At 44.8% G+C, this 26,426-nt stretch overlaps 1 protein-coding gene across 1 annotated transcript in view; it reads left to right on the top strand.

The window, feature by feature from the left end:
• rab11fip3 (RAB11 family interacting protein 3 (class II)) overlaps positions 1 to 26,426 on the top strand; it is a 129,513-nt gene that overhangs the window by 98,777 nt on the left and 4,310 nt on the right. The window contains exons 4-10 of the mRNA XM_038819587.1: positions 206 to 420; positions 4,947 to 5,120; positions 5,586 to 5,717; positions 15,481 to 15,516; positions 16,617 to 16,710; positions 17,378 to 17,481; positions 18,214 to 18,354. Of these exons, the coding sequence (XP_038675515.1) occupies positions 206 to 420; positions 4,947 to 5,120; positions 5,586 to 5,717; positions 15,481 to 15,516; positions 16,617 to 16,710; positions 17,378 to 17,481; positions 18,214 to 18,354 (896 nt within the window). The remainder of the gene's footprint in view (positions 1 to 205; positions 421 to 4,946; positions 5,121 to 5,585; positions 5,718 to 15,480; positions 15,517 to 16,616; positions 16,711 to 17,377; positions 17,482 to 18,213; positions 18,355 to 26,426) is intronic.

Here is a 26,426-nt window from a genome sequence, read left to right on the forward strand (position 1 = left end):
ATTTTGTGTATTTCCACTGCCTTAGTTGAAACTACACTTGAATCAGGCTGATTAGAAATATGTTTGTCTAACTCTAACTCGCCTCAACTTTGGTTACTATCTCTTTACCCATGTTATGATATGGTGCGTTTTGGTTTTGCTGAGCTGATCTTGAAACACAGTAATTAGTGTGCTGAAATCTAACTTCCCCTTGTTCCATTTTCAGACAAACGAGGTGACGGACAGTGCTTACATGGGCTCTGAGAGCACCTACAGTGAGTGTGAAACATTCACAGATGAGGACACCGGCACACTCGTTCACCATGGAACACACGATGAGTTGGAGACGGACAGTGCTATTGATGCCACAACGCTGAACTCTGAGTTCGCATATACACTTGAAGAGCCAGAAAATAGTGTCCTATTTAATGGGGAAATTAAGTAAGTGGGTCCTGTCTCCTTAACCTGAATAGAGACTCCTCTCTGCCTCTGTTAGTCAATGCTAAACCTGGTTGCAGAATAGAATTCCTACAGTGCAGAAGGAGGCCATTCAACCTAATTGAGTCTGCACTGCCCTTGGAAAGACTACCCTACCTAGGCCCAATCCCCCACCCTATTCATGCAACCCCACCCTAAGGGGCAATTTAGCATGGCCAGTCTACCTAACTGGCACATCTTTGGACTGTGGGAGGCAACCGGAGCACCCAGAGGAAACCCACGCAGACACTGGGAGAATGGACAAACTCCGCACAGTCACCTGAGGTCAGAATCGAACCTACTTCCCTGGTGTTGAGACAGCAGTGCTAATCACTCTGCTACTGTGCCACCATTATGGTATCCATTAATACTTAAATATGTTTTTATCTCTGCACCTATTGATTCTAGTACAGACTGAAGGGATGGAATTGCTTAGTTATGGAAACAGCAAAGGTTTAGTGAAATCTCTCTGTAGGTATGAATTGGGTGCATGTTGCCAGTTGTCTAAGTCATGTCATATCTGGGTGTGGAGGGCTTGTAAAGAGTGTGTTGATTTAAATTTGGGGCTGAACAGAATTCTGTGTGGAATGCAGCGCACCAACAACTTGGCAAATTCAATTATTTTTGAGAGGGACCAAATAAAACTAAAGAAAAAAGGATGCCTAAGTTTGAATTTTCACCCAAAATTGAGATTAATTTAATCTCACTCTTGTCAAGACGACCAACAAAGGGGTCTTAAAGAAATTTGTGAATCTGAAAGTCAGTCAGATTGTTTTAAGCTATTCAGTTCAAGCAGAATTGGCAAATAAACTATGTGTGGGGTGAGGTGTGAATCTGCAATGCTGCAACTGGCAGAGTGAAGGGAGGGGGGGAGAACCCTATGCAGACACCAGAAAAAAGTGAGGCCTCTGACAGTTGCATACAGTGATGCAGTATTTCCTGTGTTACAAGTGTTACTGGCATCAAATGTTTTTTATGGGTTTATCGTAAAGGTCCGGCTGAACATTTGAGTGGAAGAGGGCGAGCCTATCTCTCTGGCCCAGAGTGAGCAGGCTCCCCAGCGACCTTTAGGAGACCTAAAACAAAGACATAATAAAAAGAGATGCTAGAAATACTCAGTAGGTCTGGCAGCATCTGTGGAGAGACAAACCGAGTTATGGTTTCAGGCTTGCAATTTTCATCAGAATTGGGGAAAGTTAGCGATGTAATAGGTTTTGACCAAGTGGGAGGGAATGATGTGGGAAGCAGGAAAAAGGAGAGAGTTTGTGGTAGGGTGGAAAGCAGGAGAAATTAATTTAGTTTCGCAGTGCAAGGCCAAAGGAAGTGATAGCAGAACAAGTAAAGAAACAAAATGTGTCCAGAGATGCGAATGGTAGAATAGCTGCTATCCAAACACAAAGTAAAGGAATTGATAAAAACCAGAGAAAAATACCAAACCAGCAAACAAGCATGAAATATAATGGCAGCGGAGGTTATAATTTAAAATTGTTGAACTCTATGTTGAATCCAGAAGGCGGAAGTTAGTTCGGGTGCCGTTCCTCGAGTTGGTGTTCAGCTTGCTTTTTATTTCTCTTTTAAAAATACATTTAGAGTACCCAATTCTTCCCCCCCCCCCCCCCCCCCTCAATTAAGGGGCAATTTAGCGTGACCATTTCCCCTACCCTGAACATCTTTTTGGATTGTGAGGGTGAGATCCACGCAGACACTGGGAGAATGTGCCGACTCCATATTGTGGAGTGACCTGGGCCGGGGTCAAACCCGGGTTCTCTGTGCCGTGAGACAACAGTGCTAACCACAGTGCCACCGTGTGCAGACCTGAAATATTAACTTTGCATTGAAAGAACCAGTTCTGCTGAATATTTCTAGCATTTTCTCCATTTCAGGTTTCCAGCATCCACAAAATTTAGATTTTTTTTTGTTGATGCAAAGTTGTATTGGGGTTCCTGAGAGAGATTTTATCTTAGACCGTTGCACCTGTAAAGAGTTAGTCATTTGCATACCCTGTTTACTAGAGTGGGCAAGAACAATTGAACTTTCCTATCAACTATGTCTGTCCTCATCCATAGATGTCCTTGTTACAGGGTTTAAAAAAAAATAAATTTAGAGTACCCAATTAGATTTTTTTTTTCCAAGATGGGCAATTTAGCGTGGTCAATTTACCTACAAGACCCACCTAATCTTTGGGTTGTGGGGGTGAAACCCACGCAGACATGGGGAGAATGTGCAAACTCCACAGGGACAGTGACCCAGGGCCGGGATTCGAACTCGGGTCCGCAGCGCCGCAGTCCCAGTGCTATCCACTGCATCACATGCCGCCCTCTTGTTACAGGATTTTTAACGAGTAGTAAGAATTTGTCAACTAGCACAAATTGTACAAAATACACGCTATAATTAACTGGCAAATCCTGTCACCAAAATTAATAATAAATTTGCATTCGCACCATTTGTGGAGTATACATTTGTTGCATTTAATACCTGGTACGTTCCTCTGATACAGTTTGATTTTAATATAGCCAGGCCCCGAATTTCGATCTCTGCATTATCCATCCATTAGCAATCTTTGGCTATTTATGCAGGCTGTTTACTGCAATTAAAGAATCGCTAAAACTCTGCCTTCGACCCTATGGTGTCTTCAGCTTGCAAACTGGACAGTTGAGCAGCAAATTAACTTTAAAATGGATAAATATGAAGTGATGCACTTTTGTTGGTAAAACAGAAACATCATCTTCACTTTAGAAAGTATGAAATTGGGTAGAAAAACAAAAGGAGTAAAAGTGAACAAATCGTTTAAAGCAAAGCAATTAAACATGCTGACAAAACACTGGGATTTATTTCTAGAGATGCGTAATTCTTCTTAAACTTGCATGGGACTCTGATCAGGCTACACTGCACAGTTCTGGACTCCATGTTTATAATAAGGGCATAGAAGCATGGGGAAAATACAAAATGGATTTTCTTGGATGGAACTGCACTGCGATTACAATTCTCAGGAAAGATTAAACAGGTTGAATTTAGAAAAGAGAAGTGTTGTAGGGAATCTGATGGATCATTTAATTATGAATGGACAGTGGAGAGAACATTTCTACTTGTGGGAGAAACTAAAACTTGGGGCCATAAATGCAAGTTAGTTACTTGCAATAAATTCGGTTAGAAAAATGAGAAATTTCTTTACTCGCTATTTAGAATATACTATCACAAATAGTTGTGTTTAGGTGCTTTCAAAAGGAAACCATAAGAAAAGAGGCGAGAAAGATATACTGAAAGGCTGAGCGGAAGTAGATGGAATGGGAGCAGTCATGTGGAATATAAACAGCATAAACTAGTTGGGTGGCATGGTGGCAGTGGTTAAACTGCTGCATCAGTGCCAGGGACCCTGGTTCAATTCTGACTTTGGGTACACAGTGGAGTCTGCACATTCTCCTAGTGTCTACATGGGTTTCCTCCCATAGTCCAAAGATGTGCAGGTTAGGTGGATTGACCATAACAAAATTGTCGCTTAGTGTTCAAAGATGTACAGGTTAAGAATCAACCACATTGAAATGATCTGGAGTGTTTCAAGCCAGACTCCAGGATGGCAAGTTTATTTCCCTAAAAGGTTTTGTTGAAGTGTTGGGTTTTGACCATAATTTGACCACTTTCGATTTTACTGACCCCTGTTTTTATTTTTCAGTTTTAAACAAAAAAACTGAATTCAAATTGTCGTGATCTAATTTGAACTCTGAATATCTGGATTACTAATCCAGTAACCTAAGCACCATATAACAAATGCTTCGCGATAAGTTGCTTCATGATGAGCTGCTCAAAACTGGCCTGAAGGTGTTGACCTGCTAGCTTTTTGGGATTGGTGGGAAGGACAAAGGTAATATTAGAATTTCCTATCCCCATACTCCTTGTTCTGTGAAGTTCAGCCTGTATGTACTGAACAAGCTGACAGCCAGTCCCTCACTCCTTCCGATGTCCACACATGTTTCCACTGTGTTCTTATTCACTGTTCAATTCCTTTTTTATTGTTGGTCGAAATGAACAATTGACACATTTTATACAATGAAGATAGTATGTCCTCGGGTTCAATTTTTGTTACTGGAATGGTGCCCAATAAGTGATGTTGAGTGAGTCACTTCATGGAATAATTCAAAGAATGAGGGAAAACCACCTCGCGAGTGGGTACATCATTGCACATTATGTAGGATTACATAAGATATATGGCAGAGGCTGTTCAGCCTAAACCATCAATGCCAGTGTTATGTTCCAGTTGAGCCTCCCATCTTTCTGTATCTAAACCTATCCTTGCAACCCTTTCTTTAATCCTGCTCCCTCACGCTTGACTCACTTCTCCCTATGTGCATCTACACCATAAGATTCATCCACTGAATGCCACATTCTCACCATTCTTGGGTAAAGCAATTTCTCCTGAATACCTTTTTGTTTTCAAAGACATTTAAAACCTGCTTGTTACTTAGCCTTTCTTCCTCATGTATCTCCTATTATAGGACCCATCGGCATAACTTTTCGATGAGCTCCAACATTTCTCTCCTTAGTGCCGAGGAGCACTTTGAAGATTACGGAGAGAGCAATGAAATTGACTTTGCATCGAGTAGCCTGTGTCAGGATGAAGGCACAACTATCAATGGTCACTTTAACCGCTCGTCGCTACTCTCTCCCAGGTAAAGTTAGCACTGGTGATTTTGCCAGATCTCTGCTGGAGACAGGTAAAATTGTGAAATCTGAATTTGGTGTTGATTCCTTGCAGTCACCTTATCCCCTCAATCCTTAGGAGCACTGACTGGTGAAAACCTCAATTGCTAATTTTGTAGGCCGGTTGGTAAGTGTGCTGTCTGAGTAACTGTATGGTCTCTGGATACCTTTCATCCACAGAGACTGATTCCTAGAGTAGAATTCGGTGTATTTTAAATTAATGTTTCTCACGAGGAAAGTGTTTTAAGTAGCAATGTCTCTTTTTTTATTTTGAGGGGAGCAGGAATTAGAGAAAAGTCTTTCTTTGTTGCTGCAGCAAGTTACAAGTTTTTTTTCTGAAAATCTTTACAAGATAAATCTGCATTTCAATCAATTTCTGATTTTGTGAGATCTTGAGATCGATGATTTCTCTCATTTCCGCTTCTGATTTTCAGTGATCATTTCACTTCAGCTTTACAAAGTGTCATTGGTGAAGACATGCTGAAGTTTTACTGCACCCAGTGTCATAAGCAAATCAGTCGCTTGGAAGATCTGACCACCCGCATCAACACTCTTGAAATGAATAGGTAACTGCATGATTCTGCTTTTTACCATTATGCTTTTTCCTCATAATGGTGGGTTATCCCTTTTCTGTTGTTGCTTTTGGGACAATGTTTCATTTCTGTACAGAATTGAGTTTTATCAGCTCCCAGTAGTTACACTTTTTAAGAATTTGCCATCAGTTAAACTCTATATTGTATACTTCACCAGGTCCAGTTTCCCAAGTTTTCTGTACTGAATCTTGCTGTACCAGCACATTAGCTGCTAGAATAGTTCCTTTATTGGCATTTGGGCAATTAAGTATTCTATAAACTAACTAATTTCATAATATCTCGATGAACTTTGTACCAGTTTCCATCTTCCATTATCAAGAAATTAATGTTCCAAACAGTTATCATTGACGTCCATGGTCAAAACTAACAGACTTGTTGAGGGCTAATGAGACATAGAGAATGTGTTCATGTGATTCATTACAGATAAAGTAAGCTCCAATTGAACAATGTGTGACCTAACCCAGAAAGTGTGCAGCTTATGACCTCTGTATACACATGCCGTACACTGGATATGAGCGATAGCTAAATTTTTAACTCCCAAGATAAAACAAATATAAAATAGAAGGAGGTAGGTGATTCTTTTGCATCAAATGCCTTGCCTCACTATTTGATCTTGACCTGTATCACAACACCCTTGTTCAAGCTGGCCCTGTCCTGTCCTCTTGTTCAGATGGTTAGGTGTTGCACTGTGTGCTTTCCTCCATCTGGCAGGCAGTGTAGCTCAGCGAGCACAGGAGTGATTGATGGACAGGTCATGATGCGAGTTAAGGTGGACAGCAGAGTTTTAGATTATCTCAAATTTAAGAAAGGTAAAATGTGGGAGACCTGTCAGAGTTTTTCCTTAAATTTCCAATTAAGGGGCAATTTAGTGTGGCCAATCCACCTACCCTGCACATTGTTGAATTATGATGTTGAGACCCACGCAGACACAGGGAGAATGTGCAAATTCCACACACTATGACCCGGGGCCAGGATCGAACTCGGTACCGTGTGGCAGCAGTGCTAACCACTGCACCACTGTGCCGCCCGACCTGTCATGAGTTAATTGGAATAGTCCAATTTTTGAGGTGCAAAAGGCATGAATGGGGATTTGGGCAGCGACTGAGCAGAGGCCAGACACAGAGTAGGGAGTGTGAACAACCAGAGATTGTGGTCCATATCTATGCCAAAATGGGTAGAAAGAGGAATGAAGCCCCTGTCGGCAGATATTGGCGAGTCAACAAAACAAAGACGCAGGACCTCCCAAGGTAATAATCTCTAGATTACATCCAGTGTCGTGCCTTGAGGGTATAGAAATAGGAAGTTAGTGCAGATGAAGGGGTGCATTAGCAAGAGCTTTAGATTTCTAGAACAGTGAAACTGGTTCTGCGGGAGGTGCAACTGGTTCTGCGGGAAATGAAACCTGGACAGGCTGAAAGGGTTGCATCTCAACAGAGACAGGAGCACGGGGACAATTTACTCTGGGCAAGCAATCTGCTGGGGCAGATTTAGACTAACTTGATAGGATAGGAACCAAGATGTAGCATTAGAATAAATAAGGTGGATAAAGGATTGGGAGAGACAGATGGTGCTAGAATAAGAAATAGTACGGTATTAAGTGAGGTCAGACTAAGGGATTTCAGAACTATTCCAGTTAATGGTACACATATGTAAACATGAAGCATGGTAAAATAAGGGGGATGAGCTGTTGGTGCAAATGTGCTGAGACTTTAAGTCGATAGCTTTAAGTTCCTGGGGTCACCATCACCAATAGTCTGTCCTGGTCCACTCACGTTGATGCAATAGTCAAGAAAGCCCAACAACGTCTCTACTTACTACGGACGCTAAAGAAATTTGGCATGTCTGCATCAACTATCTCAAACGTCTACAGATGTGAGATAGAGAGCATCCTATCCAGCTGCATTACAGCTTGATATGGTAACTGCTTGGTCCAAGATCGCAAGAAACTGCAGAGCGTGGTGAACTGAGCCCAACGCATCACACAAGCTTGCCATCCTCCCATTGATTCTGTACACACATCCCACTGCCTCAGGAAGGCAGACAGCATTTTTTTAGATCATAGAATTTGCAGTGCAGAAGGAGGCCATTCGACCCATCGAGTCTGCACCGGCTCTTGGAAAGAGCACCCTACCCAAGGTCAACACCTCCACCCTATCCCCGTAACCCCACCCAACACTAAGGGCAATTTTGGACACTAAGGGCAATTTATCATGGGCAATCCACCTAACCTGCACATCTTTGGACTGTGGGAGGAAACCGGAGCACCCGGAGGAAACCCACACACACACTGGGAGGATGTGCAGACTCTGCACAGACAGTGACCCAAGCCGGAATCGAACCTGGGACCCTGGAGCTGTGAAGCCATTGTGCTGTCCACAATGCTACCGTGCTGCATTATCAGAGACCCCTCCCACCCAGGCATTGCCTTCTTCCAGACCCTTCCATCAGGTAGATGGTACAGAAATTTGAAGACTAGCATATCCAGACATAGGAACAGCTTCTTCCCCACAGCTACAAGACTCGCCAACAACTCTCCCTCAGACTCATCAGTTCCCTGTAAGAACACTATTCTCAACGCCTTAAGCTGCTCTTGCTCATGTATTTGCTTTGTTTTGCCCCTTGTTCCGCACTGTAACCAATCACTGTTTGTCGATACACCATTTGTCAATATTCTCTGTTGACTTTCTTTTGTCTACTATGTATGTCCTGTGTACATTCCCTCGGCCGCCGAAAAATACTTTTCACTGTACTTCGGTACATGTGACAATAAATCAAATCAATCAACCTGGCTCAAAGGAAGGAAAGGTATTAAATATTCCTGGAGAAATGTGTTCAGGAAAGATAGGAAAGCAAATTAAGATAGAACTTAGAACATACAGTGCAGAAGGAGGCCATTCGGCCCATCGGGTCTGCACCGACCCTATCCCTGTAACCCCATCTAACCTTTTTGGTTGCTAAGGGCAATTTATCATGGCCAATCCACCTAACCTGCACGTCTTTGGACTGTGGGAGAAAACCCACGCACACACTGGGAGTACGTGCAGACTCCGCACAGACAGTGACCCTGCAGGGAATCGAACCTGGGACCCTGGTGCTGTGAAGCCACGGTGCTAATCACTTGTGCTACCGTGCTGCCCAAAGTTAAGAACAATAGAGATGTCGTTACATGACTGGGTATATTCTTTTTTTTTTAAATAATTTTTATTGGAATTTTTTACAGAAAATATAAAAATATAACAAGTATAGCAACAAGCAGTAATATGCAACTAACAGCCCCATAACACCCACAATTCCCCCCATACCGTAACATCACATGTATCACACCCCCCCCACCCCACCCCCAACAAGAGAACTTAACCATAAATTAAAATTAAATAAATCAAATTTAAATAAAATAAGCCAACATAATCAACGTTTCCCCCCCACCCCCCCCGGGTTGCTGCTGCTACTGTCCCAGTACCCTATCGTTGAGCCAGAAAGTCGAGGAAAGGTTGCCACCGTTTAAAGAACCCTTGCACCGATCCTCTCAGGGCGAATTTAACCTTCTCAAGCTTAATGAAGCCCGCCATGTCATTGATCCAGGTCTCCATGCTTGGGGGCCTCGCGTCCTTCCACTGTAGCAAAATCCTTTGCCGGGCTACTAGGGACGCAAAGGCCAGCACACCGGCCTCTTTCGCCTCCTGCACTCCCGGCTCTACCGCAACCCCAAAGATCGCGAGTCCCCATCCTGGCTTGACCCTGGATCCCACCACCCTTGACACCGTCCTCGCCACCCCCTTCCAGAACTCCTCCAATGCCGGGCATGCCCAGAACATATGGGCATGGTTCGCTGGAGTCCCCGAGCACCTGACACACCTATCTTCACTCCCAAAGAACCTACTCATCCTCGTCCCAGTCATGTGGGCCCTATGCAGCACCTTGAATTGGATGAGGCTAAGCCGCGGACACGAGGAGGAAGAATTTACCCTCTCCAGGGCATCAGCCCATGTCCCGTCTTCGATCTGTTCCCCCAGTTCCCCCTCCCACTTTGTTTTCAGCTCCTCTACTGACACCTCTTCCACCTTCTGCATAAGCTTGTAGATATCGGATATCTTCCCCTCCCCGACCCAGACCCCCTGAGAGCACCCTGTCACTCACCCCCCTCGCGGGGAGCGCAGGGAATCCCTCCACCTGCCGTCTAGCAAATGCCTTTACCTGCAGATATCTAAACATGTTTCCCGGCGGGAGCCCAAATTTCTCCTCCAACTCCCCCAGGCTCTCAAACCTTCCGTCGATAAACAGGTCCCTCAGCTGTCTAATGCCCGCTCTATACCATCCCCGAAATCCCCCATCCATGTTTCCCGGGATGAACCTATGGTTCCCCCTTAACGGAGCCTCCATCGAGCCCCCCACTTCTCCCCTATGTCGCCTCCACTGCCCCCAAATCTTGAGGGTAGCCGCCACCACCGGACTCGTGGTATACCTCGTGGGAGGGAGCGGCCACGGCGCCGTTACCAGGGCCCCCAGGCTTGTATCCCCACAGGACGCTCTCTCCATCCGTTTCCATGCTGCCCCCTCCCCCTCCATCACCCACTTACGCACCATCGACACGTTGGCTGCCCAGTAGTACCCCGAGAGGTTGGGCAACGCCAGCCCCCCCCATGTCTACTCCGCTCCAAGAAGACCCTCTTCACCCTCGGGGTGCCATGCGCCCAAACAAATCCCATGATGCTGCTGGTCACCCTTTTTAAAAAGGCCCTAGGGATAAAGATGGGCAAGCACTGGAAGAGGAACAAGAACCTCGGGAGAACCGTCATTTTGACGGATTGCACTCTGCCCGCCAGCGATAGCGGCACCATGTCCCACCTTTTAAATTCCTCCTCCATCTGTTCCACTAGTCTAGTGAAGTTAAGCTTATGAAGAGCCCCCCAACTCCTGGCCACCTGCACCCCCAGGTACCTGAAACTCTCATGACTAGGTATATTCTATTGACAATATCAACTATTGAGAAAACTATAGAGGAGCAAACATGCAGGGAAATTAGCAGTGCAAAAACTGGAATAGTGACGATGGGTTTTAATTATCCTAATATAGATGAGGTTAGTAATACCATCAAGGGCATAAACGAGCGAGTTTCCTTCAGACAGTGAATCTGAGGAATTAAGAATGAGAAATAAGGGAATGGCAGAACTGTTGAACAGATATTTTGTCTGTCTTCGCTGTAGAAGATAGCATTCCAGATATACTTTATAAATTAGGGAGTTTGAAACAGTTACAATCAGCACAAAAAGAGTACAGAGAAAATTATTAGAACTAGGCCGACTAGCACCAGGACCTTCTTGGGTTCTAAAATAAGTTGCTGTGGAGATAGTAAATACACCACTTGTAATTCTCTCAAATTCCCTAGGTTCTGGAAAGGTCCTATCAGATTGGAAAATAGGAACCCACCCCATTTAAGAAATGAGGGAGACACAAAATAGCCAACCACAAGCTAGTTAGCCCAGCATCTGTCAACAGGAAAATACTAGAATCTATTATTAAGGAGGTTATAGAATAAATTTCATAGAATCCCTACAGTGCAGAAGGAGACCATTCAGCCCATTGAGTCAGCACCGACCCTCTGAAACAGCACTCCACCTAGGGCCACTCCTCCGCCCTATCCCCATAACCCCACGTAACTGGCACATCTTTGAAACTAGCATGGCCACTCCACCTGTCCTGCACATCGTTGGACTGTGGGAGAAAACTGGGGCACTCAGAAGAAACCCCGCAGACATGGGGAGAACATGCAATCTCCACACAGTCACCCAAGGCCAGAATTGAACCTGGGTGGCAATGGAGAGAGAGTGCAAAACGAGGCAGAGGGATCTGGGTGATCTGATACATGGAATAATAAGTTGGTAAACGGGTACAGCAAGTGATGCGGAAGAGAAATGGAATATGGTAATTTATTGTAAGGGGAGTTGAATATAAAAGTCGGATGGTATGTTGCTACAATGATACACTGCATTAGTGAGACCACATCTGAGTATGGTGCACCGTTTTGGGTGGGGAGTGTCTGACCCCCATGAGGGATTGGGGAAGGGGGGCATGCCCATGAATTGGTGAGTTCCCATCAGGTGGGTGGGGTGGTGCAGCAGGGCTTGTAGGTGTAGGGGGCTTTCCATGGGGGTCAATGTGAGTCTGCAGTTGCTACCCAGGAGTTAGAAGCGGTTTTAATTATTTTTGCTTCTCTTTGATGTAACCCAATCTAAGTCCTCGGGCATTTGCGATTTAGTTGCATTTTCAAATAGTTTCCAGTGAATGGCAGTTGCCTAGGGCAAGTTTGCACTTCCATGTAATTGTTGTGTAAATTTTACCTGTGAACTTTCAGGGTTCCCTAGAGCATCTTTGGGATCTCTTGCCCCTGCTCCCCAAATGATAGAACATAGAACAGTACAGCACAGAACAGGCCCTTCGGCCCTCGATGTTGTGCCGAGCAATGATCACCCTACTCAAACCCACGTATCCACCCTATACCCGTAACCCAACAACCCCCCCTTAACCTTACTTTTTAGGACACTACGGGCAATTTAGCATGGCCAATCCACCTAACCCGCACATCTTTGGACTGTGGGAGGAAACCGGAGCACCCGGAGGAAACCCACGCACACACGGGGAGGACGTGCAGACTCCACACAGACAGTGACCCATCCTGGAGCTCGGGAGTTATGGCCCATAGAGTGAGTGAAGCTAACCAGGTGCCAAAAGGGAATCTGCATGTGGGGCAGAGAATCTAGCAGAGGTACTAAGAGTACTTGGACAAGGAATTTGGAGTTATGATGCTTCAGGTGGAAGTTGAGACATTGGATGGTCTAAAAGTTGACAGGAAGTATTGGGCTGGCTGTAGGTTTACAACTCACCAGGACCAGATGGGGTGCACGAGGTTGCTGAGAGAAGTAAGGAAGTAACGTTGGAAATTGCAGAGGCACTGGCCATAATCTTCTGAACCTCCTTTAAATGTGGGAGTGGTGTCAGAGGACTGAGAATTGCACATTGTTACACCCTTGTCAGCCCAAGTCTGAATGTTTTTTAATGTAAATTTAAAGTACCCAATTCTTTTCTTTTCAATTAAGGGGCATTTTAGAGTGGCCAATTTACCTACCATGCAAATCTTTGTGTTGTGGGGGTGATACCCATGCAGACACAAGGAGAATGTGCAAACTCCACACAGTGATCTGGGACCGGGATCGAATCCAGGTCCTCAGCCGCATGAGGCAACAGTGCTAACCACTGTGCCACCGAGCTGCCCGGGTCCAAGTCTGAATGTTGCCAGGTGACCCTTTTATAAAACAAGTGGCAAGTAACATTTATGCACCCAAGTGCCAGGTAATGACCATCTAACAAGTGAGAATCTAACCATTTCCCCTTGAACAATAGCATTACTATTACTGAAATCCCCCACTATCAACATCCCGGAGGTTAACATTGACCAGAAACTGAACTGGACAGCCATATAAATATGTGGCTACAAGAACTGGATCAAATTCCTGCAACTCTCTTTCTTTTTTTAAATAAATTTAGAGTACCCAATTATTTTTTCTAATTAAGGGGCAATTTAGAGTGGCCAATCTACCTATCCTGCACATCTTTTGGGTTGTGGGGGTGAAACCCACACAGACACGGGGAGAATGTGCAAACTCCACACGGACAGTGACCCAGGGCCGGGATTTGAACCCGCGTCCTCAGCGCCATCGTCAGCAATGCTAACCACTGTGCCACTGTGCTGCCCTGCAACTCCCTTTCTAACAGCACTGTGTACTACATCACGTGCACTGCAGTGGTTCAAGAAGGCAGCTGCCCACCACTTTCTCGAGGACAATTCTGGATGGGCAATAAATGCTGGCCTTGCCAGTGACATCCACAATCTCATTAATGAGTAAAATAAAATGGGTTCATGGCTGATTGACTAACCGTAGTGGCGAACGGTTGTTTTTCAGATTGGAGGGCAGTATATAGTGGGGTTCCCCAGGGGTTAGTATTAGGACCACTGCTTTTCTTCTTTTACATTAATGACCCAAACCTGGGTGTACAGGTGCACAATTTTCAGCTAATACAAAACTTGTAAGTATAGTGAACAGTGAGGCTAGTGACTGACTCAAGTGGACATAGATAAGCTAACTTGATTTTCATTTCTTTTTTACTGAACTAGCCATACTGAAAAGTGCTTTGTTGGTATCATGTCTGAACAAACTCTCCCCATGGTGGAAATTAATATCGGATGTTGACATGAGGATATTGAACTTTTAAGTTGAGCTATTTGATTGTCAATGTTGTTCTTTCACCAGTGCAGTAGGAAATGAACATTTGAAACAACCTCACTGTAAGGTGCATGTATGTATAGTTGAATGTTTTCCAGCTTCCTCCTCCTGCTTTTACAGTGCAAATGGAAATTGAAAATAGCATGTATGCAGCCATTTCAGCTGGAGTTCAGGAACTCACTAATAGAACAAAAGTGCTGAGATCATTGATACTTTAATTGACTCCAGGAGATATTACCAAAGCTGCAGTGTAGAGGCTTGTTGTGCAGAGGTCAAAGATCCTGATGTTTATCTGACAAATGGAGTCAACGAAAGTGGTGACCAGTGGAACCTCGGTGGCACAGGCTTTGCTATTCTCCACCCCTGAATGTGTTTTCTTCCTGACCACTTCACCCTTGTGTTCACCAAATAAAATTGGAAAACTGGATCAAATGTAACTGGAGTCCTGATGCAGTCCCAAAATAGATTTTGGTGCAAATTTAATGTAGTGCTTAGAAGGAATCCAGCAGTGAGATAAGTAAAAAGTAGACACAAGCTCATTACTCCATAACTTGTTACTGAGGGTTGATGCTCACTTGTACATTTCCTGATCTCAAGCTTCCAGCTGCTGATGGGAAGGCTCTTTGGAATCGTTACTCTGTAGAGAATTGCTGACTCCATGGCTGGGCTCCTACCTAACTGCAGCGAGTGGTTGGGTGGGAGGGGGGTGAATCACCATTCGCCTCCCCACTTTGTCAAAACTGCACCAGCAATATCCTACCTCGATCAAAATAAATCCCTGGGTAGACAAGGAAGCTAGTTAACTTGCAGCAGTTCCTGAGCAGCACCTCCACAAAGTAGACCATTGTGTCTTGGGGTCAGGAGGTTCATTCCATATGTCAAAATCTTATTTATTCTCCACCTTAAACTGTCCCAATTCTGCTGCATTTTGGTTCTCTGAATTTGAACACTGACTGCAGTTTATATGTTGGGTGATTTTCAATTATTTTAAAGTGATAGTCTATGTGCATTGCTGCTGAACATTTTTACTGTTGACTAATATCAACCAGTGGTGGCTGATTAAGTGAGCCTTACAGGTAAGGAAAATTTGAGGTCCAGATAGATGATGCTGGTTTGAGATATTAAAAGCCTCCTGGTCCTACCCTGCTCATCGCAGAAAATCAAAATCTTTCAAAGCTCTCTCTCTCTCTCTCTTTCTCTTTCCCCCCCCCCCCGCGCTGCCTCTCCTGGGGTGGGTCATGTGATGATCATATGTCTACCGTGTGATGCAAGTGCTTCTTTTATGGCCGTGTACAGGAAAAATTGATTCCTGAAGTTCAGTGGTGCTTCCATATGGACTGATTTACTAGGGGTACTGTGGAGGAGACAGACTGTCGGTATTTGTGAATTCCTGGTTTCCTGCTTCCCTTGCTCTAGTATCATTTTCCTGACTCAGCATATCCTGTTTTTGCTTTCAGCCCCATCATGCGACTCAGCAGTAAGAAGGTGGCTTGGTAAGTAAAGACTGCAGCTTGTGTCTCTAAGCTTAATGAGAAGTTGTGAGGTAACCTTTCTGGTGGTTTTGGGAGAACTGTGACTGTCAAATTGCAAAGGGGAGAAGTGTGCTGGAAACAGGTGGTCCCAGTAAATCCTGCAGCCTCTCCAGCACCAACTTGCTGCTTGCCAGCATTGTGACTGATGAGTACTTTGGGAAGATAGTGTGACGTGGGTGTTATGGGGCTGTTATCAATGTATGGCAGTCTGTGGGACGTATGGAAGATTTTCTGTTGCTTCACACAACCTGCAAACTTTCACAAATTTAGCTGGCATAAAGAAGAAAATTATTAGTTGGTATCTATCTGAAAGGGGCTGATTAGTATTTCGGGTGCAGCTGCCTTAACAAAGGTTTGTGCTGTCTTGCAACGTTTTCTGACTTTGCTGGCGGAAAGTCAGTATTTGCACAATTTAGGGCTCTTTTCTCCATGTCTTATCATCCAGCCTGGGGGCACAGAGGTGGAAAATGGGAAAGAGTTAGCTGCACAGGTGAAAGTTGGTATTACCTAGCTGCCCTGATTTTTGGTGGGGGAGAAGGGCTGAGCGAAGAATGTAATCTGGAGTTGTGAGACTCCGATGTAGTGTAACAATTTGTTTGTGAGTGACCCCAAGTATTCGGCTGAAGCCAGTTTCCCCTCATGTATGCTGAATCTTCTGTTGGGTTCATGTGTATATATTAGAGAGGGTAGTTTTGGGCTCTGATTAGAGTGGGAGGCTGAAAATTAACTGCCCGTTAGGGATCCAGTACTGAAACCACAAGGTATGTGTATTAAATACTCTATCTCTTTTTTTTTCCTTTAAAATGCCAGAGTAGAACTGTGCTGATGCGGGATAGCTGAGATGTGACTTGCTGTATTAAACTGTGAAAGTTTTATGTGAGTTATATATGAGTTAATGATGCATTTGAGTTTTAAGGCTTTAGCTGCTTTGCTATGAAGCGCCTGGCACAGCTTGTCCGAGCAGTCGCTCTGTGCATCTTGAACAAAAAGGGCTTGCACTGTGTGATCAGCTGTGGCAATGGGCTTTGTATCTTAATACTGAACGCATTGTCTAATTACAGGCACCTTCAGCAGAACAGTGCAGGCAGCAGTGACGATATGGAGAAACTATCCAAGAACATGCTGGGTTTCATCCCTTCAGATCTCACTGAGCAGGTCAGTTTGAACTTGACAAAAACTTTTACATTCCTTTAAACCTTAACTTTGTTTAAAAACCCTCGAGTGTCTGGTAATTTGTTTGAAGGCACTGCATTGATTAAAGAATATCACTTCTTGAAAAGTTAGTCTGCATTACTGTTTCTAGGGGATATTGTTTTGTGACAGGCAGATGCAGCTCTGCCAGAAGTCCATGTTTTGTATTTGCAGGAATTCTCATTTTTCTGCTCCTGAGTTTTTACTAGCTTGTGCAGCCCTCGTGGCTGGGGACAGCCAACTGCTTAAACCCCACTTGGAACTCTTCCAGCTCTGAGGTTTTGCACAACCTTCACGCTTTAGCAAGAAGTCTTACAACACCAGGTTAAAGTCCAACAGGTTTGTTTCAAGTCACTAGCTTTCGGAGCACTGCTCCTTTTGCTCCATTCACCTGAGGAAGGAGCAGTGCTCCGAAAGCTAGTGACTTGAAACAAACCTGTTGGACTTTAACCTGGTGTTGTAAGACTTCTTCCTATGCTCACCCCAGTCCAACGCCGGCATCTCCACATCAGGCTTTATTTTCACTTCAGATGGCATGGCTGTATATGTGAGCTGGATAAAGTGACTGAGAAGCTTTCCGCCACGGCACCAAATGCTGGTCCTTCACGTTGTCTCGCTCTGTGTTGTGCAGGTGATATTCCTGGAGAAACGAATTGGTGAACTGGAGCAGGACAATACGACGAATGGAGAAACACACAATCGCCTGAGACAAGAGAATCTGCAGCTGGTGCGCAGGTATGACTCTTGGCATCATCAGGCACCCTGGTGAGGATGGCAACTGTGCTCAGCATGATGTGATTATCCAGGATATTGATTTTTCTAACCCAAAGCAAAGCCAACATGTGCTGATTCAGAATGTTTTAAATTGTGTTTCTAAAATGTCACTTTTGGAGCAGGAGTTGACGGGAAGTGTTAGAACTTCATAAATACCTGACTGCCTTACTTGAAATCAGTTCAATTTAAAAGATCCGGTGATAATTTGCCAAGAGTAGGGATTCAGTACTTTTTTCACTGAAGTACCATTAAATTCTGGTTTACCTCTGTCAACGATTTTTTGAACACAGCTGGGTTTATTCAGAGTTTTATTTAATACAAAATGTATTCATGTCTTCAGACCCTCAATGTGCTGCATATCCAGTAATGTTTTTCAGATGCAGTCATTGTCATAGAGACAATCTTGGCAATAATTTTCATGCAAGGTTCCCTGAGCAAACGTAACCAATATGTTGCTCTTCATTGTAGCTCCTGGTAATTTATGCACAACTCTTTACAATTTTGGGAGTTCAGGTAGTGTGTGGACCACCAGATTTCCTCCTTCACTACAGCTCTAGACACATCTATTATCAGTCCATACAAAATTTGCTGATATTGAAAATAGAGAAATGTACTGCATAAGGTCAGCAAAAACAAAAGGCCCAGGTATCATTGTGAAGGCTGCTTATTCTCCTTTTATATACCTCTGAACAGGGCAAATGCACTGGAGGAACAGCTGAAGGAGCAGGAGACCAGGTCTGAACAGATGTTACGGGAGGAAATGAAGAAACAGAAAGAAGCTTTGAGCAAAGTGGAACGAGAGCAGGTCATTGAGATTGAAAATCTGCACACCAGGTAAATGTTCAAGACTCTCATAAAGCACATGCATATGCCGTAATTCCCACAGCCACATACAACCCTATGGAAACAGGATAACCTAGCAGTGAGCCATGGATAGGAGCAGCCTTATCTTCAGTAGTCCCAGTGGATATCAGTGGTCAGTGACACCAATCATTATTTTCTATCCGGCAGGTTCAGATCACTGCCAGGACCCGGTTCGATCCCGGCCCTGGGTCACTGTCACTGTCCGTGTGGAGTTTGCACATTCACCCCATGTCTGCATGGGTTTCACCCCCACAACCCAAAAGATGTCCTTGGTAGGTGGATTGGCCACACTAAATTGCTCCTTAATTGGGAAAAAAACAATTGGGTACTCTAAATTTATTTTTTTAAACATTCACTGCCCAAGATGTCGATAGTGAAGCACTAGCATTAAAGATCAGGGGATCTTATTGAGAGATGATTATTGCCTGACTTGAATGTCACTGGCCACTTGTCAATCCAAGCCTGGATATTGTCAGTCATGTAGATGGAAGGCCTGGGCTAAGGATGCCGCCCTGAGGATTTCTTAGTGATATCCTGACCGAGATGGACAGAGTAGGGTAATAAGGCCATTGATGTAGGGAAAGTACTGAGGGCAGGTTTCTCCGACCAGCGATGCCAGAATCACAAAAGACGATTGGGCGGAGAATCGTGGGTGAGCCGCAAATTGTACGGTAAATGCCGTTTTGACATATCATTCTTAGGCCCGCCCCCGGTAATCTTTGGGTGTCCCAGGATGCTCTGCCTCAGCCAGGAGGAATTGCAAACAGCGAGGTCCACTTGTGATATTTAAAATCAGGAAACGTGACCCCACTGTCAGGTATCGAGTTTGAGTTTAGTTTTGATCTGTCTGTGAACAGGCTCACAGTTTAGTTAAATAGATTTTGCCTGTCAACGAACAGCAGGTCCTGAAAAGGCTGGCAGGTTAAACAGTGATCTGACCAAGACGTGAATCTGCAAGATGTGTCCTGAAGGCTATCTCTCCAAGTGATTTATCCAAGACATCCCTTTACAGCAAATATTCCTGTGTTTGCTAACTATTTAATAGTGGATTTTGACCTGAGATGGGTTTTGCTTGAGTGGAGATAAAAGAAATGAAAATGAAATGAAAATCGCTTATTGTCACAAGTAGGCTTCAAATGAAGTTACTATGAAAAGCCCCTAGTCGCCACGTTCCGCCGCCTGTTCGGGGAGGCTGGTACGGGAATTGAACCCGCGCTGCTGGCCTGCATTGGTCTGCCTTAAAAGCCAGCTATTTAGCCCTGTGCTAAACCATCCCCTGATAGCAGTTAGAAGTTGAAAAGGAGTCATTTTATTGTTCAACATTGTTTAACTGGTAATTGTAAGCTATATTTCTGTGATGTTAAGATAGTTTTAAGACTGTCAATAATAAAGTTTGTTTTAATATACTATATCTCTTTTTGTGTGTGTAATCACACCTGAAGCAGAGTATCCTTTCTTCACCGTCTTACAAATTAAATTAAATATTGGTTTCTGTCTGATATCCCAGCAACGTCTTACAAATTAAATTAAATATTGGTTTCTGTCTGATATCCCAGCAACTGTTGGGTCCAGGATCATCATAACACCCACAGTGCTTTTGGGAAGGCGTTCCAGTGTTTTGACCCAATCAACATGAAGGAATGACAATAGATCAAAGTCATGGTGTGTGGCTTGAAGGGGCCCTTGCAAGTGGTGGAATTCCGATGTGTTTGGTACCCATGTCCTTCCAAATGTTGGAAGTTGTGGTCTTGGGAAGGTGATATTGAAAGAAAATTGGCATGTTGCTGCAATGCATTTTGTAGATGGTGCATACTGTTGCTGCCTCTGTGGTGGTACTGTACGGTAATGGATGGGATACTGATCGAGTGGGGTAATCAAATGTATTAGGATAGCTCATTAATTGTGTAGCATGAAATGCCAGAAGCTTTTGAAGGTTTGGAAATGTCCAGAGCACGGACACCTGAAGCACATTAACCGGTGACCAGCCTGGGTTACAGTGAACACCATCAACACCAGCCTTGACTCATCAGTGTCAAAGCCTGACTCCTTTCCTTTGAAAAACTGTTATTTTATCTTGTGATCTGAAGAGGCTTTGTTTTTTTTAAAAGTATTTTTATTCCTAAAAATTTTAAAGCACACAACAGTACAAAGTAAAACCACAAAAAGACCCAACCCCCCCCCTCCCCCCAACCAGCTGACCGTAACCAGCTCTTTGAAATGTAGTATGAACAAACCCCATCTTTTGAAAAAAAACCAAGAGCAAATTTCACCTTTTCCAAGTGCAAGAACTCCATTACATCCCCAGCCACACTGAGGCACAGGGTGGAGAGACTGGCCTCCACCCCATCAGGACCCACCTGCAAGCAATCAACAAGGCAAAGGTGGAAACATCTGCTCCCCGCTCCCAACTCCAACTCTGGCACGTTCGAAACCCCGAATATGGTCACAGGAGACTGGGCTCTAAATCCACATGCAAGATCACCGACATGGTGCTGAAGAACGACCTCCAAAATTTCTCCATCTTCGGGCAGGACCAGAACATATGTGCATGATTGGCTGACCCCTCACCACACCGCTCATAAATATTCTCCAGCCTTTCCTACAACCGGCTCATCCTCAACTTCGTCAGATGGGCCCTATGCACTACCGTTAGCTGTATCAACCCCAGCCTCACGCACAAGGCTGAGGCATTCCCCCGCCGCAACACTTCACACCACAACCCCCCCCCCCCCCCCCCCCAGTGCAACCCCAGCCTCCAACTTGGCCTTTACTCCCTGTAGAGCCTCATATCCTTCCCCAAAATCCTCCCAACGATCGCAGAGATGATCCCCACCCCCAGTCCCATTACCAACAGCACCCTCTTGAACAATGACGAAGGTGGTGCCACCTGGAAAGTCGGGGGAATCTTTTTCTCGAAATCCCGCACCTGCATGTACCTGAAAACCTCTCCTTCTTCTCTTTCTTCCCCCCCCCCCCGAACCCAAAATTGTACAACAGCTCCTCCAAAATCGCAAACCATCCTTCTAAAATCAAGGCTTTCATTTCCATCACACCTTGATCCTCCCATCCCCAAAAGTGCCTCCATATTATCAGCGTGGCCACCACCAGACTCACCGAGTACTTCCTTGGGGCAAACGGAAGCAGTGCCGTTGCCAGTGCCTGCAACCCCGACCCCTTAGAATACCCTGCCTCCATTCTCACCCACAATGCCTCTGTCTCCCTAGTCCAGCCCCACACCACCTTGGCATTCGCTGTCCGATAATAATATAACCGGTTTGGAAAGGCCAGGCCCCCTGATTGTTGCCCTCTTTGAAGTACTGCCCACACAAACGACGAGACCAACCTATCCACCCCCATAAAAACAATTTTGGCAGAAACACCAGTAGGCACTGAAATAAAAATAAAAACCGCGGCTAAATGTTCATCTTAACTGCCTGCATCCAACCTGCCAACGATGGGGGAAGGTTATCCCACCTCCATAGATCTGCTTTAATCCTACCCACCAGACTTGTAAGTTCAACTTGCCGAGTCCAGTCCCAAGCCAACTGCACTCCCAGATACCTAAAATGGGTAATTGTCACCCAAAATGTCAACCTCCAATGGTCCCAATTCCCACCCTGAAGAACTCCACAAAACACTCACTTTTCCCAAATTTAAGAGCCAGGGTTGGAGATGTACAGCCACAGATCATTCACATACAGGGACAACACCCTCTGCGCCACACATCCCTTCTCCATCGGGAAACCATCCGTCCCCGATGTAGTACCCGTCTGCATCTTCCCTATTGCCACCCGCAATTCTTCTATCCCATTGGCTCCTCCAACCCTGCCCTCGCCTCCTCTCCTACTTCGGGACAGTCCAATTGGCCCAAAAACTCCCTCATGTCTGACTTATCCTCCGGCGCTCTGACTTACACATTCGTATAGAACTCCACAAATGCAGTGTTCACTTGCTCCGGTGCCACCACCAGCTTTCCTGTTCCATCCCGGACCCAAACAATCTCTTTCGCTGCCGGCATAGCTGGCCTTCTCCCCATATTCGTACATGCCCCCCTCCCCCGCCTGCCTCAACTGCTGAACCACCTTTCCCATGGACAGAAGGTTAGACCTTGCCTGTAATTCCATCCTCCTCATCAGAAGTTCCAGAGTCTGATCCTCTGCATACCTTCCATCCACCTCCAAATTTTCCTCTACCAACCAGTATATACCAGGAAAAAGGAAAGACTGTAAGATATCCATGGCTGATTATCCTTTTCCCAAGGAAATAAAGGTGGGTGTCAAATGGAAAGAAAAGGCATACAAAGTGGCAAAGATTAGTGGGAAACTAGAGGAGTGAGAAATCTTTAACGGTCAACTGACAGCCACGAAAAAGCTTTAAATAAAAGTAAGTTATATTATGAGTGTAAACTATAGCAAAGGTTTCTACAAATATATAAAAAGAAAAAGAGTAACTAAGGTAAACATTGGTCCTTTCAGAGGATGAGAAGGGGGATTTAAAATTGGGAAATGTGGAAATGGCTGAGGCATTGAGCAGGTATTTTGTGTCAGTCTACAGTGGAAGACACAAATAACATGCCAATAATTGATGGCAAAGAGGCTATGGCAGGTGGGGATCTAAAAACGATCATTGTTACTAAGGAGGTAGTGTTGGGCAAGCTAATGGAGCTAAAGGTAGACAAGTCTCCTGTCCCTGATGGAATGCATCCCAGGGTACTAAAAGAGATGGTGGGGGGGGAATAGCAAATGCGCTCGTGGTAATTTACCAAAATTCGACCAACTCTGGGGCAGTTCCAGAAGATTGTAAAACAGCAAATGCGATGCCACTCCTTAAAAAAGAAAATGTAGACAAAAGCGGGTAATTATTAGCTGGTTAGCTTAACTTCTGTAGGTGGGGGGGAGGGAATGCTTGAATATTATTAAGGAAGAAATAGTGAGACATCTGGATAGAAATTGTCCCATTGGACAGACGCAGCATGGGTTCATGAAAGGCAGGTCATGTTTAACTAATTTAGTGGAATTCTTTGAGGACATTCAGTGCAGTGGACAACGGTGGTTTATCTGGATATCCAGAAGGCATTCAACAAGGTGCCGCATAAAAGGCTGCTGCATAAGATAAAGGCACATGGTGTTACGGGTAATGTATTAGCCTGGATGGAGGATTGGCTAACTAACAGGAAGCAAATACTGGGGATAAATAGGGGGTTTTCTGGTTGGCGATCAGTGGCTAGTGGTGTGCCTCTGCAATCAGTTTTGGGACCGCAATTGCTTACAATTTACATAGATGATTTGGAGTTGGGGACTAATTGTAATGTGTCAAAGTTTGCAGATGACACCTAGATGAGTGATAGAGTAAAGTGTACAGAGGACACAAAGCCTGCAGAGGGATATAGATAGTTTAAGTGAGTGGGCAAGGGTCTGTCAGATGGAGTATAATGTTGATAAATGTGAGGTTATCCATTTTGGTAGGGATAACAGCAAAATGGACTATTACTTAAATGGTAAAAAATTGCAGCATGCTGCTGTGCAGAGAGACCTGGGTGTTCTTGTGCATGAATTGCAAAAAGTTGGTTTGCAGGTGCAGCAGGTAATTAAGAAGGCAAATGGAATGTTGGCCTTCTTTGCTAGAGGGATGGAGTTTAAAAGCAGGGAGATTATTTTGCAGCTAAATAGGGTGCTGGTGAGACCATACCTGGGCTACTGTGTAAAGTTTTGGTCTCCTTACTTGAGAAATTATGTATTGACACTGGAGAGGGTGCAGAGGAGATTCACTAGATTGATTCCGGAGTAGAGGATTAGTTTGAGGAGACGAAATAGACTGGGACTAGACTCCTTGGAATTTAGAAGAATGAGGGGGAACTTATAGAAACATTAAATTATGAAGGGAATAGTTTATTTTTTTTAAATTTAGAGTACCCAATTCATTTTTTCCCAATTAAGGGGTAATTTAGAGTGACCAATCCACCTCGCCTGCACATCTTTGGGTTGTGCGGGCGAAACCCACGCAAATATTGGGAGAATTGTGCAAACTCCACACGGACAGTGACCCAGAGCCGGGATCGAACCTGGGACCTCGGCGCCGTGAGGCAACAGGGCTAACCCACTGCGCCACCGTGCTGCCTTTTTAAAAGGAATAGTTAAGATAGAAGCAGGAAGGTTGTTTCCAGTGATGGCTGAAACTAGAATTAGGGGGACATAGCCTCAAAATAAGGGGGAGCAGATTTAGGACTGAGTTGATGAGGAACCTCTTCACTCAAAGGGTTGTAAATCTGTGGAATTCCCAGACCAGTGAAGCAGTTGAGGCTCCCTCATTAAATGTTTTTAAGACAAAGGTAGATAGACTTTTGAATAGTAAAGGAATAAAAGGTTACGGCGGGTGGTTAAGTGGGGTTGAGTTACAAAAAGATCAGCCATGATTGTAGTGATCCTCGCCTGAGTGTGTACAGAAGGGGCTGATGGGAAATGGAAGTACCACCAGGGGGCAGCACGGGGACATATAAGAGTGACGCCGAAGGCCTGCCCTCGCTCACTTTGGCCGGAGGAGCAAGGGAGCAGGACAGGTCGGAAGTTGAGCTCAGGGCTGCAAGTGATTAGGCCTAGTTGCAGAGCATAGAAAAGCAGTATCTTTACAAGTGCCATTCTGTAAGTAAAAGCTAACGAAGTAATTTATTGTGGAGCACAATAAACCATCCTTCAACTTCTGAACGACTTCTAGCATTCTTTTAAGAAACATAACAATGATCTTATTGAATGACAGTGCAGGCTCGAGGGACCAGATGGCCTACTCCTGCTCCTAGTACTTATGTTCTTTATAACCATTGCTGCTCCTCTCTGGCCTCTGTCCACCTGAGCCTTTAGTGAGATACCTCGCCCCTCGCTACTCTCAATGCCCACTGACTGCGAAACCTCCCGATTCCTCTTAACCCCTACATAATCTTCAATCCCATTTCCATTGTGGCACAAAAACTTGGGTCTGCCAACAGCCCCACGTCTAACCTTCACGCAGGTCTCTGTGCCAGCCCCTTCTCCAAGACCACATCCACCCAATGTGGAGCATCATCCAAGATAACAATTCCAGAATATTCTGCCTGCCTCACCCCAGCCAACAGTGCCTTCCCCCATGTCAAAAAAGTTGATCTAGTGTACTGGTGAAAGGAACGACGGGCCCACCCCTTCCCATCTCCCTCATAAATGCATCCAACACCCCCGCCCACCCCGGGGGGGGGGCCACCTTCTGATTCAGCACTGTATTAAATAACCCCCCTCGCCTAAATCCTATGTCATCCTGATTCGGGGCATATGCACTAATCAGCATCACCAACCTCCCCTTTGAAGCACCCGTTACTATTACGTACTACCCACTCTTTTCCCCCCACCCGTTTGGTTTCTAACCAGTGATGGTGGCTGCAGGTCACAAACCATGGCCATTTTGTGGGTTTGCATGGAGTTCGATGTCAAGAGTGTTTGCGAGTTAAACAGCCTCCTTCAAATCCACATGGGCAATCCAGCCAATTTTTATGCATGACACAGGACAAATTTAGTTCTGTGATAGTCTTCTGTTTAAATCATTGTTTATAACCTCTTGCCATTGGCTGTTTTAAGCCAGCGGCACTGTCTGTTTATAACCAGGTAGTAGTTCAATCCCTCTCGAGTATGTTTTCCACTATGTTGAGGCTTTATTGGGACTTGCTCATGTTGTGATGTGTAACTGGCTTGGGCACTCCTGCTGCTGCTGCTGACATCCTGTTCTTATTTGGCCATCTCCTACTAGACCTTTAGCAGAAACATTGGGTTTGACTTACCACTTGGGAGATAAAAGTTCAAACTATAAACTTGAGCTGGATTTTCCACTTTCATGATTTGGGTTTCACTGCTTGTAGTTTAGATTCTGTATATACTTAACTGATGAGTAGAGAATGCTGAGATTGGTTCTGTTCCTCTTTTGAGTGAGTCCTCAATAGTTGGTTCAAACTTGCTACCCAATCAGTTGAGGTGGTTCCTCCGCACAGTGTAGTTTATACAATATAAAGACCGTTGCAGTATGTG

The sequence above is a fragment of the Scyliorhinus canicula genome, chromosome 15 (genome assembly GCF_902713615.1).
Source record: "Scyliorhinus canicula chromosome 15, sScyCan1.1, whole genome shotgun sequence".
Classification (NCBI taxonomy): Eukaryota; Metazoa; Chordata; class Chondrichthyes; order Carcharhiniformes; family Scyliorhinidae; genus Scyliorhinus; species Scyliorhinus canicula.